Raw genomic sequence first — 13,869 nt, 5'->3', positions numbered from 1 at the left:
TGAGGGCAGGGGCTGTGTCTCCTCCGCTGTCTCTCCTACTATGGCTAGTGGAGGCCGTGGCCTGTGGCGCAGCCCATTCCCTGGGTGCAGGACAGACCTCTCTGGGTGATGTTGCCAAATCTAGGGCTTTGTAAGGCTCCCCAGGGCTTGGCCGGCGCAGTCATGGTGTTGGAGTCACTAACCATGTTTTGTGCTACGGTTCCTCTCATTTCAGCCACCCAGATCGATCCCACGAACCTCCAGGAGCTGTTCCAGGAGACATCAGCAAATGTCTTTCGAATCAACTCCAATGGTGCGTAGAAAGCCCAGGTGTCTGGTCTTGTCCCCTGGAGCCTTTGAATGGTTTAATCTGCCCGGCGCACCTGCTCCCCTTCAGGCAAGCCTGGCTGCCTGGGATGGGCGAGACCCTCTGCTGGGGGCGGGAAAGGTCCTGTGGCTCAGACTCAACTTGGACCCGGAGCAGAGTCGCTGGCCTGGGGCCGAGATGGAGAGTCAGGGAGAGGGAGCAGGAGTCAGAGCCGAACGCAGCGGGCAGAGGGCCCGGCCACAGTGCAGGAGATGCCTCGGTGCCATCGGGGCAGCATCACGGAGCAGGGGAAGGGAAGGCCGGGCGTGGGCAGGCAGGTCCCCGACACGCAGGACAAAGAGAGGACAAAACCTCGTTTCTTTGTGCCCTAGAGCTTTTGGCAAGGGCCTGGGCGGGAATCGGGGCCGAGGTGGTTCCTGCCTGTGCAGAGGAAGGTGGGATTCTAGGGCAACTCCCTTTTCTTTGTGTTTCCCCAAGAATAGCGATCATGAGAGTCAGGGAACTAAAATATAAAGATATAAATGTAAATATAAAACACTGACAGCTGTTTTCTCCATGATTCCGTGGTAATTAGACTCTTAGTTCTTGCCACGTGAACAGAGAGGGACAGGAGAACTGGACAATAAACATTCAGGGGTGATACAGCCCCACGGTTCACTTTCTAAAATAGGGACTATAGCAGGGAGGAACCTGTAGGATCCCAGAGGCTCAGCGCCTAAATCCTGTGTCTGACCTCCCATCCCTAACACGCGTCCTCAGCTTCCTTCATCCGGAAGAGCTGTAGGAGAGAGCTCCCTTTAGGCCCCGGGTGGGTTAGGTTCTTGGAGCTTTAGCGTGTTGCAGTCCCCCTTTCCAGCGGACTCACTGAGTCACTGAGCTGAGCGATAGATGTCCCACGCTGTAGTCCTCCCTCCTGCTCACATCTCCCACTCTCGCCCTGGCAGTGATGTCTTTGGAGCAGAACCTCCGCTCTCTGGGGACTGCCGGTGACACCCTGGAGCTGCGCAACGGCCTGTAAGTGCCCCCTCGCTTGGGATGGGTCGCCCTGGATCGTGAGAACAAAGCACCTGTTGCCCAATGCCCACATGCATATTGGTACCTGGGCCCATTTCTCTGCCCCATAAACACAGCGTATGCACTACCACACAGCCCTTACTCAAACACGGGGGGGCCCTGGGGCACTTGCATGTGGGGGCATTTATATTGTTTCCCCGCACAAATTGCTACATAGCCGTCCCCCTACCTCACCCCGACCTATCCCACATAAAGTCCTATTTGAGAAATTGATTATTTGAATCTAAATGTAAAACTCTACTTTAGAAATAGATTTTATTGACATATTTTATTTGTAAGCCACGTAGACTTCTCCCTCTTTGTCTCTTTGTCTCCAAGAAAACCATCCTGTATAACAGATTTTTCTTAAAGAAAAAGAAGAGTAATAGAAAAACATTAGCCAATCAGTACATCAACAAATATGTCCTCATGTATAGTGTTACACCTTTGGACTTACTGCCTCTGCAAGAGTTACAGGAGATGTAAGACTTCACTTTTATCACTATTCATTTTGTTATTAGTTTCAGCACAATATTCTGGCCTGTCATGATCTTTTTGATTAGCTATCCTTCAGTTCTCCGCATAATACCTGGCATATAGCAAGCACTCAATAAATAGGTGTTAAAGAAAATGGAATTAATTTAGCTCCTCCTCTCTACCAGCTTTGTGTTATCTGAGAATTTGATTAGCATGCCATCTATGCCTTTTTTCTAAATCCTATATAAAAATATTAACTATCACAGGACCAGACGGACTCATGGGGGACTCCAGGACTTGCTGGAGACTTCCAAGCTGACCTTGAACCCTTAGTGACTACTCTTTGAATCTAGCCATTGAATTTGCTTTATTAAGTTTTGATACATTTAATTGTATGTCATTCTAGCCTGCATCATAGCACAACGTTCCCTCTCCAGGGTTATGGTTCTTTGTCTTTCAGTGGCTCAGCAATAAAATCTCCTATTTCTTCTAGTTTCATCAGTAGTAACTCACCTGGACCGGGTGATTTTAACCCCTTCGGGAAAGTTATGTAGTCTCATGTTATCTCCTTACTTATCATGTGTACTGTCTCTCTCTTAATCCTGTCTTTCCTTGTCTATTCTCCTTGGCAAAGGAAGAGTATTTGCCTTGAGTGGGAGGGTGGGGGGGAAGCTTACAGTTGGAGAGGGATGGGAGGATAGGGGCTTCTGCCAGCACCCCATTACCTATATGATTCTCATCTTTACCCATACTTTCAGGAACAAAATAAGAGAGTTGAGCAGCTTTCCTTCTCTCCATGATTGGTAATCAATATTCTATTCAGTCCAAATAGAGCTCTTACTATCTAAGTTGTTCAGCCAGTTCTCTTGAGTATCCACATCCATCTTTCTGAACAACTTCCTCTTTTCCTGATGATCAGAATTGTATCTCTTTGTACTTTTAGAACTTAATTTTAGGGAATTTCTCATATCTTCTGGGCTAAGTTGCTCTATAGAATCTTGGTCTTTCTGACCTTCTCTAACCCTTCTGTGAAACCTTTGAATTCTGTTCTTGTAAAAAGCTAGAATGTTTGTCAGCCTGTTCCTTCCTTTCCTCTCCCCAATCAGATTCTTAGATGAAGTGGTCACTTCCCTCTGAAGTTCCCATCGTGGCCATCCCAGCAATCAGCTCTTCCTTGGTGACAGTCGGATCAAGAATAGAATTTACCCTGGCTGGGACTCCTTCTTTTGAAAAAAAAAATATCATTAAGGCACTTGTTGGAATTATTGTTACTCTGCTGTGTGTGTGTGTGTGTGTGTGTGTGTGTGTGTGTGTGTGTGTGTGAAAGAGAGAGAGAGAGAGAGGGAAAGAGAGAAAGGGAGAGAAGCTGAAACCAGATTTCTGCATGATAAGCTTTCTTCACTATGCATCTTATGCATAAACATATATTTGGATATCATATATATGTATATCATTCATAGGTATATGTATATATCTATGTGCTTCTATAACCTGGGACTCGGCTATCCCAGACTTTGGCTGGGCAGTGTCTCAGAGCATGAAATCTGGTTAGCATTTCCTGGGGAGTCACTAAGAAGTTTCTAAGCTTATTCTTTCATTAGGTTGATTTCAAAGTGCTTTATTGGCTGGAGATTGCAGACAATTTCTAATGCCAATGATGCTAATTCCTTGCTGTGTGTCAATTTGTACATGTTGTTTTTCCTCTTAGAACCTCAGTATCCTTATCTGTAAAGGAAAGAAATGGGAGAGATCTTTAAGGGTTTTTCTTAATTTATCTGAGTTTTCTCTATGCTTTTTTTGCAGGAGACATTTCTTGCCTAAACCATATCCCCTTTAGTGTTTTGCATGAATTCCTTCCTTCCTTCCTTCCTTCCTTCCTTCCTTCCTTCCTTCCTTCCTTCCTTTCTTCCTTTCCCTTCCTCTCTTCTTCCTTCCTTCTTTCCCTCCTTCCCTCACTCTCTCCTTTTTTCCCTCCCTCCCTTACTCTCTCTTTCCCACTCTCTCTCCCTCCCTTCCTCCCTCCTTTTTTCTTTCCTCCTTCTCCTCCCTTCTTCCTTCCTTTCCCTCCCTCTCTCCTTCCTTCTCTTTTCTCCCTTATTCCCTCCTTCTTTCTCTCCCTCCCTCCCTCCTTTCTTTCCCTTCCTCCCTCCATCCTTCCTTTCCCTCCCTCCCTTCTTCCTTCCTTTCCTCCCTCACTCCCTCCTTCCCTCCCTCCCTCCTTCCTTCCTTTCCTCCTTACTCCCTCCTTCTTTCCCTCTCTCCTTCTTCCTTCCCTTTCCTCCTTCCCTCCTTCTTTCTTTCCCTCACTCCTTCCTTCTTTTCCTCCCTCCCTCCTCCTTCCCTTTCCTGCCTTACTCCCTCTTCTTTCTTTCCCTCACTCTCTCCTTCTTTCCCTCCTTCTTTCCCTCCCTCCCTCCTTCCTTCCCTTTCCTGCCTTACTCCCTCCTTCTTTCTCTCTCTCTCCCCCTCTCTCCCTCCTTCCTTCCCTTTCCTGCCTTACTCCCTCCTTCTTTCTCTCTCTCTCCCCCTCTCTCCCTCCTTCCTTCCCTTTCCTGCCTTACTCCCTCCTTCTTTTTCTCTCTCTCCCCCTCCCCCCTCCTTTTTTCCTTTTCTCTCTCCCTCCCTTCCTTCACACATTTACACACATACCTGCATGCGTAGTACCGTTTTTCATCTCTGAAGCACTTTCAAGTTCATAAAGCCCAATGCTTACAACAGACTGAGAGGTAGGTTGAGGAAATTTTATTTCCCCATTGTATAGATGAATGAATTGAAGCTCAGAGTATTACAGGACCTCGTCCAAGGTCACATAGCTAGGAAGGGGCCAGGCTGAGATTTGAAGGCCACAACTAAGATTAAAATCTAAAGCCTCTGATTCCATCTTTTATAGTTATACTGCACTGTCATATGTAAACATGAACCCATCGATGTAGACACATGTATTATATGTACAGAAACATGCTCCAATACATTCATGAAAGGCCTCATTTACATGCAGAACCAAACACACACATGCACGCTGTAGAAATACAAGCATGCATATATTGCTTATACACACAGACGCATATACACACGCACAGGATAGCAGCGTGGCCAGGACTGAGGGTGAAATGAAAAACAAAACCCGACTGCTTCAGCCATGATAAAGTGTAGAGAACCCCCCGAGAACTCTTCGGTAGAAAAAAAGTTTTAGCATTTGGGCAACTTTGTTGCCTGTAATGAAAATGTCTCTGGCCCCTGTTCTGCTGTCATGGATACATGAAGATCATTTGTCAGCTGTGGAGGCTGACGATTGGGCTGGGGGCCCTGAAGGGAGAGAGAGGATGAGAGGGGCCAGGAAATTGCTTGTAACAACAGCTATCCGTCACTGTTAGGTTGTCTCCTGCGCTCCCTGGAGATTTTTCCAGGAGGGTTTTTCTTGGGCCCGAGGTTGCCGTAGGTCTCCAGTAAATAGCATCCCCGTCTTCTTGATAGTATATGACTGGGAGGTTGTGACTCGTGTGTAACATACTTCTGCACTTTCCCCTACTATTCTGCCAATGATGATGAGCGAAGAGGGAGGGGACCGTCTGGGGCCCTTTTTGGTCCCTTCCTCAGTGTTTGACTGAATCCTTATTAGGCTACAAATCTCTATATGAGTTGGGAAGCCTGGAGGGAGGGCGAAGAACCAGTGAAAGGCCAGTGGTAGAATTCTGGCTTCTCTGAGTTCTAAGAAGCCTGATAAGTCATCCACTACAATCTCCGGCCCAATTTAGGAAACCCCTGTAGGCTCCATAAATACCTCCAGTGATGGGGAAGTTCCCACCCTCCAGGAAGAGCCCACACAATTGTGGCACAGATATAATTGTCAGAGAGTTCTCCTCATCCCCCTTAAGTCTTAACTCGTGGTTTTTCCTAGGGCTAAAAACATAGTCTCTAGATGGAGTTTGACCAGGGCAGAGAACAGTGAGAATATTATCTGCTCTGGCTATGTTAATGGCGCTGTGATTTCATTAACATGGATATCCATTAACAAGGATAGACTTCTGTCTCTCCTTGCCTTGCCTTTTTCCTGTGTTCTCCTGGAACCCTTTGCAAGGGGCCACCTCACACTTTCGGGGGCTTTTTGAAGATCTTTTAATGTTATGAGGAGCATCCTGGCTACTACAAGTAAATATAATGTAGTCTATGTCCTGAGTCAAGAAGAACAAATGAATGGAACCTATTAGAAAGCCCTCTGGAAGCATTTCAGTTTGGGGAACTCTTTTGAGCAGAGGAGGAAGCTGGACTATTTCCCACATGAGCTGATGCTTGTTTATTTAGCTTCACTCAAGTTAGAATTAAGAATCCTGATGATTTTGAATAGACCGATGTGGTTCCTCACATATAAGTAGAGTCCATCTGGCCAATCACAGGTGGCCCATCATCATATAGGCAGATTTCTTGGCTGGGCCATAGTGTGTATCTTTTTTCAAAGAAGATAATGTATGCAAAGCACTTTGCAATCCTTAGAATATACTTGTAATGCCAGCTATTGCTATGGTTGTTGCTATTGTTACAGATTCTCCAGAAATGACTCAGAGACTGCTTTCCCTGGAGGCACCTAGCCTTGGGGAGGTCTTCTTGGAGGCTTTGACCCTGGGCCCTTCTGTTTATTGGAACAAAATGACCTCTTCATGAAATCAATTGAACTAACTAAACTATATCTCCCACAGTGCCTAGTAAAGTCCAGAAGGGATCCATCTGGAGCATTCTCTTCAGCTGTGGGCACCACATTTTAGAAGGACATTTATAAGCTGGAGCTGATTCTCATCTTCCCTCTTTCTTTTCCCATTCTTCTCTTATTCCTTTCCCTTTTTTCTCTTTTTCTGTCTCCATCATCATCAGAATTTCTATAAGTTATAGATGCTAAGAAATGTTTAGTCTTGAATTAAAAATGTAACATCCATAAGGTACCCTAGAACTTAAGGATGGTGCAGCAGCTAGAATTGGACTTGAAGTGAGGAAAACCTGAATCTGCACATTTCACTTCTGTTTACCTCAGTTTCCTTATCTGTAAAATGTGGATAACAATAGCATCTACCTCAAGGGATTGTTTGTGAGGATTAAGTGAAATAACATGTAAAGCACATTCAGAACTTTATGTAAGTACTACCATCATCATCATCATCATCATTATCATCTTATATACTTGAAGTTAAGTCCACTAGACCAAAAGTTCTTGATGTAGGTATATCTATGTATACATGTCTGTAGAGAAAGAAGACAAAAGCTGAGAAAAGACAGAGACAAAGACAGAGGGAGGGAGGGAGAGAGGGAAGGAGGGAAAGAGAGAGAGAGGAAGAGGAAAGAGAGGAAGAAAGAAAGAAATATTAGAGAGATAAAAAAAGAGAGGGAAATGAAAGAAAGAGATATCAAAAAGAGATGAAAGAGAGACAGAGAGAAAGATTTGAGAGAGAAAGAGGGATATGGAAGAGAGAGGGATAGGAAAGAGAGAAGGATATGAAAGAAAAATATGACACAGAGAGAGATTAAGGGAGAAATGGAGACAGAGACAGAGAGATTGAGAGAAATGAATAGAGATAAAGGGAGAGATACTTTTGGTAATCTGGTGAAAGGTGTGGATTCCTCAGGATAATGTTTTGAAGTTGGGTTTGAGCAGCTCAGTGGATAGCTCAGTGGATAAAGCACTGGGCCTATCTAGTTAGGAAAATCTGTGTTAAAACTGGCCTTAAATATGTGATCCTGGATAAGTCACTTACTCCTGTTTGCTTCCATTTCCTTATCTATACAATGAGGTGGAGGAGGAAATGACAAACCACTCTAGTATCGTTGCCAAAGAAACCCTAAATGGAATCACAAAGAGTCAGATATTACTGAAAACACATTAAAAAACAACATGAAAGTCAGACTTGGTATCAAGGAAATTGGAAGGGACCATCAGTGAGGAAGAAGGAAGATAAAGTGGAAACAAATTAGAAATAGCTAAATCTCTAGGGAGCTTTCTGGTTGGTGGCAAAAAGAGTCCGATAGATTCCTTTAAATGATCTCAACAACCTTGTGAGTGAGGCAGGATAGGGGTTATTGCCCTCCTTTTACAAATTCTGAAAAGAAAAAGGATTTATCTAATGCTATACTGCTTGTTAAGTGTTGGGTGATACTCAAAGTCCAATTAGAAACCTAAACAGATCTTGATGGTCTAGATTAGAGCAAGGGGCTCCATCTAATTATGTGAAATGTCCAGACCTTTGCTTTGCCTCAAAAAAAATTAACTACTCCAGCAAAAAGGGAAAATTTGGCTAAATAATTGTTTGCTTAAAGAAGACGTAAGTTTTTTAGTGAATTACACAAGCTCATTAGGGGTCAAGAGAGTGATATGTCAACTATAAAAGCTGTGATCTTAGACTGTTTTTAATAGGTGCATTATGTCCTAGGCCAGGGAAGGGAGAGACCAGAATACTTTACCATGGTCGGAGCATAGCTCTGGGTGGATTGGGCTCAGTTGTAAGTACCACATTTTAGGAAAGAAAGGACATTAAAAGTGTGGTGATGATGAGACTTCAATCTATGTCATGTGAAGCTTAGTTGTAGGAACCAAGAAATGACTTGGAGAAGAGATGACTTGGGAGGGAAGCCTGATTGGTTCAGATATTTGAAAGACCCATAGGAAAAAGAAATCAACCAAGTTCTGCTTGGCTCCAGAAGACGGAATCAGAACTAGAACTAAGTGGGTAGAAATTGTCCCATACTTTCCTATCTTCAAACCTTTTTTCATACCATCCCCAGTTCTGGTGGTGGGCTTTCTCTTCTCTGCCTCTCAGCTCATTCCCAAGTCAAGCTCAAGTCCCACTTACTTCAGAAGGAGGAAGAAACAGGTCTCAAAAGACTCTCCCAGCCCTATGTGTGTGTGATAGGAAAGGGGCAAACGTGTGGATCTGCCTCCTTGTACCTCCTGCTTTCCTCCCAGTCCTGCCTTGTAGTCTGGGGCTACACAGAACCCATTTTCTCCTGCCGTAATGTGACAGTCTTTTAGATACTCCAGGACCATAAGCATGTCCTCCTCTTGCCTACTCTGCTCCAGGCTGAAGGTCCTAGTTTATGGGTTTATAAACAACTAAAAGGGACATTAGAAATACAAATGCTACATGAGAATCACCATTTCTCACTACAAAATAATTCACTTTTACACAGCAGTAATTGTAGAAGTGTGCTTCCCAACACTAAGGAAACGGGCCTTTCTGCAACTTCTGTTCATTGTTATTATATAGGTTCAGTCCCCTGAATCCCAGGTTCCTTACAGCTTCTTTCATGTTGTATGCTTCAGTAGATTGGGAGCTCTTTGAGGTAGGGAACTGTTTTTTTTTTTTTTTTTTTTTTTTTTTTAATATCCCCATCACACAGTTAATACCTGGCACATAATAAATAGGTGCTTAATATATGGTTTTTGACTTACTGTGATTATGAGAGTCTGCAAGATTCTCTTCAAGACTGTGAGCATACATAAATAAAAAACAAAAGTTGGTCCCTATTTTCAAGAAACTTACATTCTACTCTGGGCACATGTAAGTATGTGGAGATGTCAGATAGATTACCTTGTATTTTCTTTTATATATATGTATGGTATTTTGAGGAATGAGTGAACATTCACAATTGAAGGGCATAAAGCAATGTACAGTAGGAGATGACACCTGAGCTGAATCTGGAAGAAAGTATTCTGAGGGCTAAAGGTGAAGAAGTGCTCATTTCCCTGATATAGAAGGTAGTCTATTCTATGTTTAATGACAAGAAATAGGAATCAAAGTTTGAGTTGGTGGGGAACCATTTTTTCAGGGCAGTTTGTCAAGAATACAGAGTGCATCCATAATTGCATAAATGTTTATACATATATTGGATTTAACATATTTTTTACATATTTAACATACATTGGATTACTTGTCATCTAGGGAAGGGGGTGGGAGGAAGGAAGAAAATTTGGAATACAAGGTTTTGCAAGGGTTAATATTGAAAAACTATTCATGCATATGTTTTGAAAATAAAAAGCTTTAATTAAAAAAAAGAACATAGAGTACATGAAGGGGAGTGGTAGTGACTAAGTCTTGAAAAATGGTTGAGGGAGCACTTTACATGTCTAGAGGAGACTTCAATTTAGGATGTGGTATGACTCTATCTGTATCTTAGGAAGATGATTTTTGCTGTTCTGTAGACAGTGGGTATAGACAGTCAATGGGGAGGGACTGGAAGCAGGCTAACAAGTGAAGAGATCATTGCACTAGTCCAGCCAAGAAGTGAAGGAGGACCTAAATAGGGATGTGAGAAAGGTTATCTGGCAAGACCAGGCAACTGAAAATAGAGGAAGATGGCAAGACAAGAGTCAGAATGCACCAAGGTGTCAAACCTAGTGGTCTGGAAGGGTGATGGTGCCTTCCATGCAGACTGTCCTAAGAAGGATGGTTTGGGGAGCAGAGGAGGTGAGAGAGAAGTCATTTTTGGCTTGTTGAATGTACTGTGTCCATGGGGCATCCTGATAAAGTTGTTCACCAGATAACTGGCAATGAAAGACTAGAGCAGAGAAGGATGAGGTCTGAAGGTGGAAATTTGAGAGTCATCTTCATAAAAATGATAATTGAATTCGCTAGAGCAGATGTCATCACCTTGGGGAAAGCCTATAAAAAAGATTTGAGGAATCTTTACTCTTACAGGGAGTGAGATGACTGATGATATGGCAATTGAGACAGAGATAAAGTGGTCAGACACATAGGAGGAGAACCAGTGAAGATGAAGAATAGATTTGAGAAAAGTGAGACAGAAGAAGAAATAGCAGCAGAGAAGTTTATGGCCTAGGAGGGGAATTACCTTGGTAGCCCCTATACCTAGATGAGCCTGACATGTGGCAGTAGGGTAGGGATCCGGTGATTTCAGCGGCATATGGAACTCCTGAAGTTGGTGAAAGGGAATGAAAGTCCTACCCCTACAAATTATGCCATATAAATTTTATAATTTAAAGTCTTGAACAGTTGCTCCAGTTCACACAGCAAGATTGAGTCAGAAGTGAACCCAGGTATTTCTAGTTTTGAGGTTAGCTCTCTATCCACCATATTAAAGCTTTCCCCAACATAGTAACATTATAGCTTAACACATGGTCACTGAAAGCACATACATAAGAATAATTGATGGCTGGCTGGCTGGAGGCAGCACAAGTTTGGGAGATGGTGAAGTCCAGGGTATGACCCTCCCTGAGGGTAGCTTAGGTGGAGTGCACACATGTTTTGGAAGCTCAGGAGTTTGATGAATTGAGAGGCCACGGTCATTAAGGTGATAACAATTTGTACATTAAAATCTCTTAAGTACTTGGGGAAGTGGGTGGGATTATTAGAAAAACTTGTGAACTTCATACTAGCATCTATGAAAAGGGACGGAGAAGAGATTTGCATATGAAGTATGTGGACTAGGAAACATAGACATACAGATGAAGATATATCACTAATACTAGCAAACAGTTATATAGTGCTTTCGGGTTTGCAAAACACTTTGCCTAGATTGTCATTTGATATTTGATTCTCGGAATGACCTGGAAGGGAGATGCTCATTTTAGGTTAAGTAACTTGCTCCAAGTCATGGTACTTGTAAATGTCTGAGGCAGGCTTTGAACTTGGGTCTTTCTGTGTTCAAATAATATGAATATAATTAATAATAATAATAGCTAACATTTGTATAGTGCTTACTATGTTCCAGTCACTGAGCTAAGCACTTTACACGTCCACCCGGGAAGAAGGTACCAATATTGTCCCTGCTTTACAGATATAGAAATTGAGGCAGATAGGCTAAATGATTGTCTAGGGTCACACAACTGATAATTGTCTGAGGCCATATTTGGATGTAGGTTTTCCAGACTCCAAGCCCTTTATACTCTATTGCAACACCTCTCAGGGTCCCATTCTCTTCCTGATGCACCATCCAGACAGGGCTAATTTTCGAGGGACCCTGGTCCAAGAGGGAGATATAGTCCCGGCTCTCAAGAGTCTGCCAGTCTGAGAAGAATGACTCCTTCTCTCAGCGAGCCTCTTGGACCAATCAGGACAGGCCTTCTTCTACCCTGTGATAGGTCTTTCAGGTTTTTAAGCATAGATTTCATGCTCCCTTTCATTTATTATTCTTCAGCTCATTTACCCCATTCTTTCAGGAATGTTTCCTGTGGCACAGTTCCAGTTCCATTCAGTTTCTTGCCTCCCCTTGATGAACCCATATTTCGTTTTTAATTTTTTTGTGGGTGTTCTTTCTTCCCAGGTAGACATTAAATTCCTCAGGACAGGAGCTATACTTTAATCAGCTCTTTTTCCCCAAATATAGCCTACAAATTTTATACTCATAGTAAATGTATAGCAATTAAATGAAAGGAATGAATAGGAAGAGGAGAAAAGTAGGAATGATGGTGACAGTAATAATGACAACTCAGATTTATATTGAGAAGTAGACACTTATTAAACACTTACTGTACACCACACATAGTTTTAATCACTCATGACAAAAGATAGAGTGAATGAAATAAACCTTACTCAGGGGCACCTTACATACTTTCTGATGGGAAGACAGCAAATGAATATATACAAATTGTTAAGTGTGAGGTAGTTTGGGAAGGAGAGCACTAGTAGTGGTGGGGGAGGATTAGAATAAGGCTTTCTGGGGGGCTTGAGAAGTGACTTGAAGGAAGAAAAGGATTCTGCAAGGTTCCTTGCCATCCCAGGACAGGGAGGAGGACAGGGGCCATCCCAGGTATGGGAGAGAGCCAGTGAGAAAGGATGGAAATAGGAAAACAGAAAAAAGGCCTGTTTGGTTGGATTGCTGTGGGTATTAGAGGGGCTTGGGAGGTAATAATGCCCAGTGAGGTTGAAAAGATAGACTGGAGCACTTTAAAAGCTAAATAGGCACAAATGCTACAAAAATAATTCCTTTCCCTGGTCATAACTCCTATGCTGCTATTTCTCCCTATGTCTCACTTAAAACTACTCTTTGTTTTCACTGGTTTTCTTCTTACATGTCTGACCACTTTATCTCTGTCCCTTTTGCCATCATCTTTTATCCCAAGTCTTTTTTTTTTTTTTTATCCTTGAGGCAAGAGGGACTCTGTGGAGTTAATTGAATAGGGGTGGTGACCTAGTCAGATATGTACTTAAGGGGAACTACTTTGGAAGCAGTGCATAGGATGGATTGGAGAAGGAAGGAAGGGAAAAAATACTTAGTAAGTGCCTCCTATATGCCAGGCACTGTGCTAAATACTTTACAAATTTTGTCTCATTTATTCATCCCTCTGGGTGGTACAGTGCTACTATTATCTCTATTTTATAGCTGAGGAAACTGAGGCAGAGGTTAAATGACCTGCCTAGGGTCACAGCAACTGAGCATCTGGAGTTGGATTTGAACTCAGGACTTCCTGATTCCAGGCCCAATGATCTATCCATCATGTTACCTTGGAGGCTGTTGTAGTAATTTAGGCAAGGAGTGGATTAAGGTGGTAGATAGTTGTGTGAATCAAGAGAAAAGGTCTGATAAGAGAGATGTAGGGGTAGAAATGGCAAGATTTGGGAGAGTAAGACCTTGAAGATCATGCTCTAGTCACAAATATGGACCCCTGGAAAGCTGGTAGTCTTCTTGAAATGGTGACCTTTGGAAGGGGAGAGGATTTGGGGAATAAATGAGCTCCGTTTTAGGCATATCGAGCTGGAGATGTCTCTGGGATGTCTTACAGCTGTCCTGAGGTAGTTAGTGCACATATGATTATTTGCACTCTACAAAATGGGGTTCCCGAGGTTCACAGATATTTAGTAATTTGCCATGATCACAAAGCCAGTTAGTGGCTAAGCTAGAATTCACACCCCGGCTCCGGACGCAGTGTCCAAGTTTTTTCTGCCACATCCCCAAAAGAATGGGCTTGTTCCTTCCCATCACTGCCTCTCCGCTTTGAGGGATGGGTGCTGCTCAAGTAAGAGGGAGCCCAGAGCTATGGCCCCAGCTTTTTCTGCTGCCGTCAGCACCATGGCTTCTAATGAAGCTGTTTC

The 13,869-nt window shown here is 43.2% G+C and overlaps 1 protein-coding gene across 1 annotated transcript in view; it reads left to right on the top strand.

Annotated features, from left to right (window-relative positions):
- Positions 1 to 13,869, top strand: part of TSNARE1 (t-SNARE domain containing 1) — a 262,831-nt gene that overhangs the window by 100,660 nt on the left and 148,302 nt on the right. The window contains exons 3-4 of the mRNA XM_051971168.1: positions 215 to 292; positions 1,252 to 1,321. Coding sequence (XP_051827128.1) covers positions 215 to 292; positions 1,252 to 1,321 — 148 coding nt within the window. The remainder of the gene's footprint in view (positions 1 to 214; positions 293 to 1,251; positions 1,322 to 13,869) is intronic.

Source organism: Antechinus flavipes, chromosome 1, assembly GCF_016432865.1.
Source record: "Antechinus flavipes isolate AdamAnt ecotype Samford, QLD, Australia chromosome 1, AdamAnt_v2, whole genome shotgun sequence".
Taxonomy (NCBI): domain Eukaryota; kingdom Metazoa; phylum Chordata; class Mammalia; order Dasyuromorphia; family Dasyuridae; genus Antechinus; species Antechinus flavipes.
Note: the sequence above shows the minus strand (reverse complement) of the source record. Positions and strands in the feature narration are given on the sequence as shown.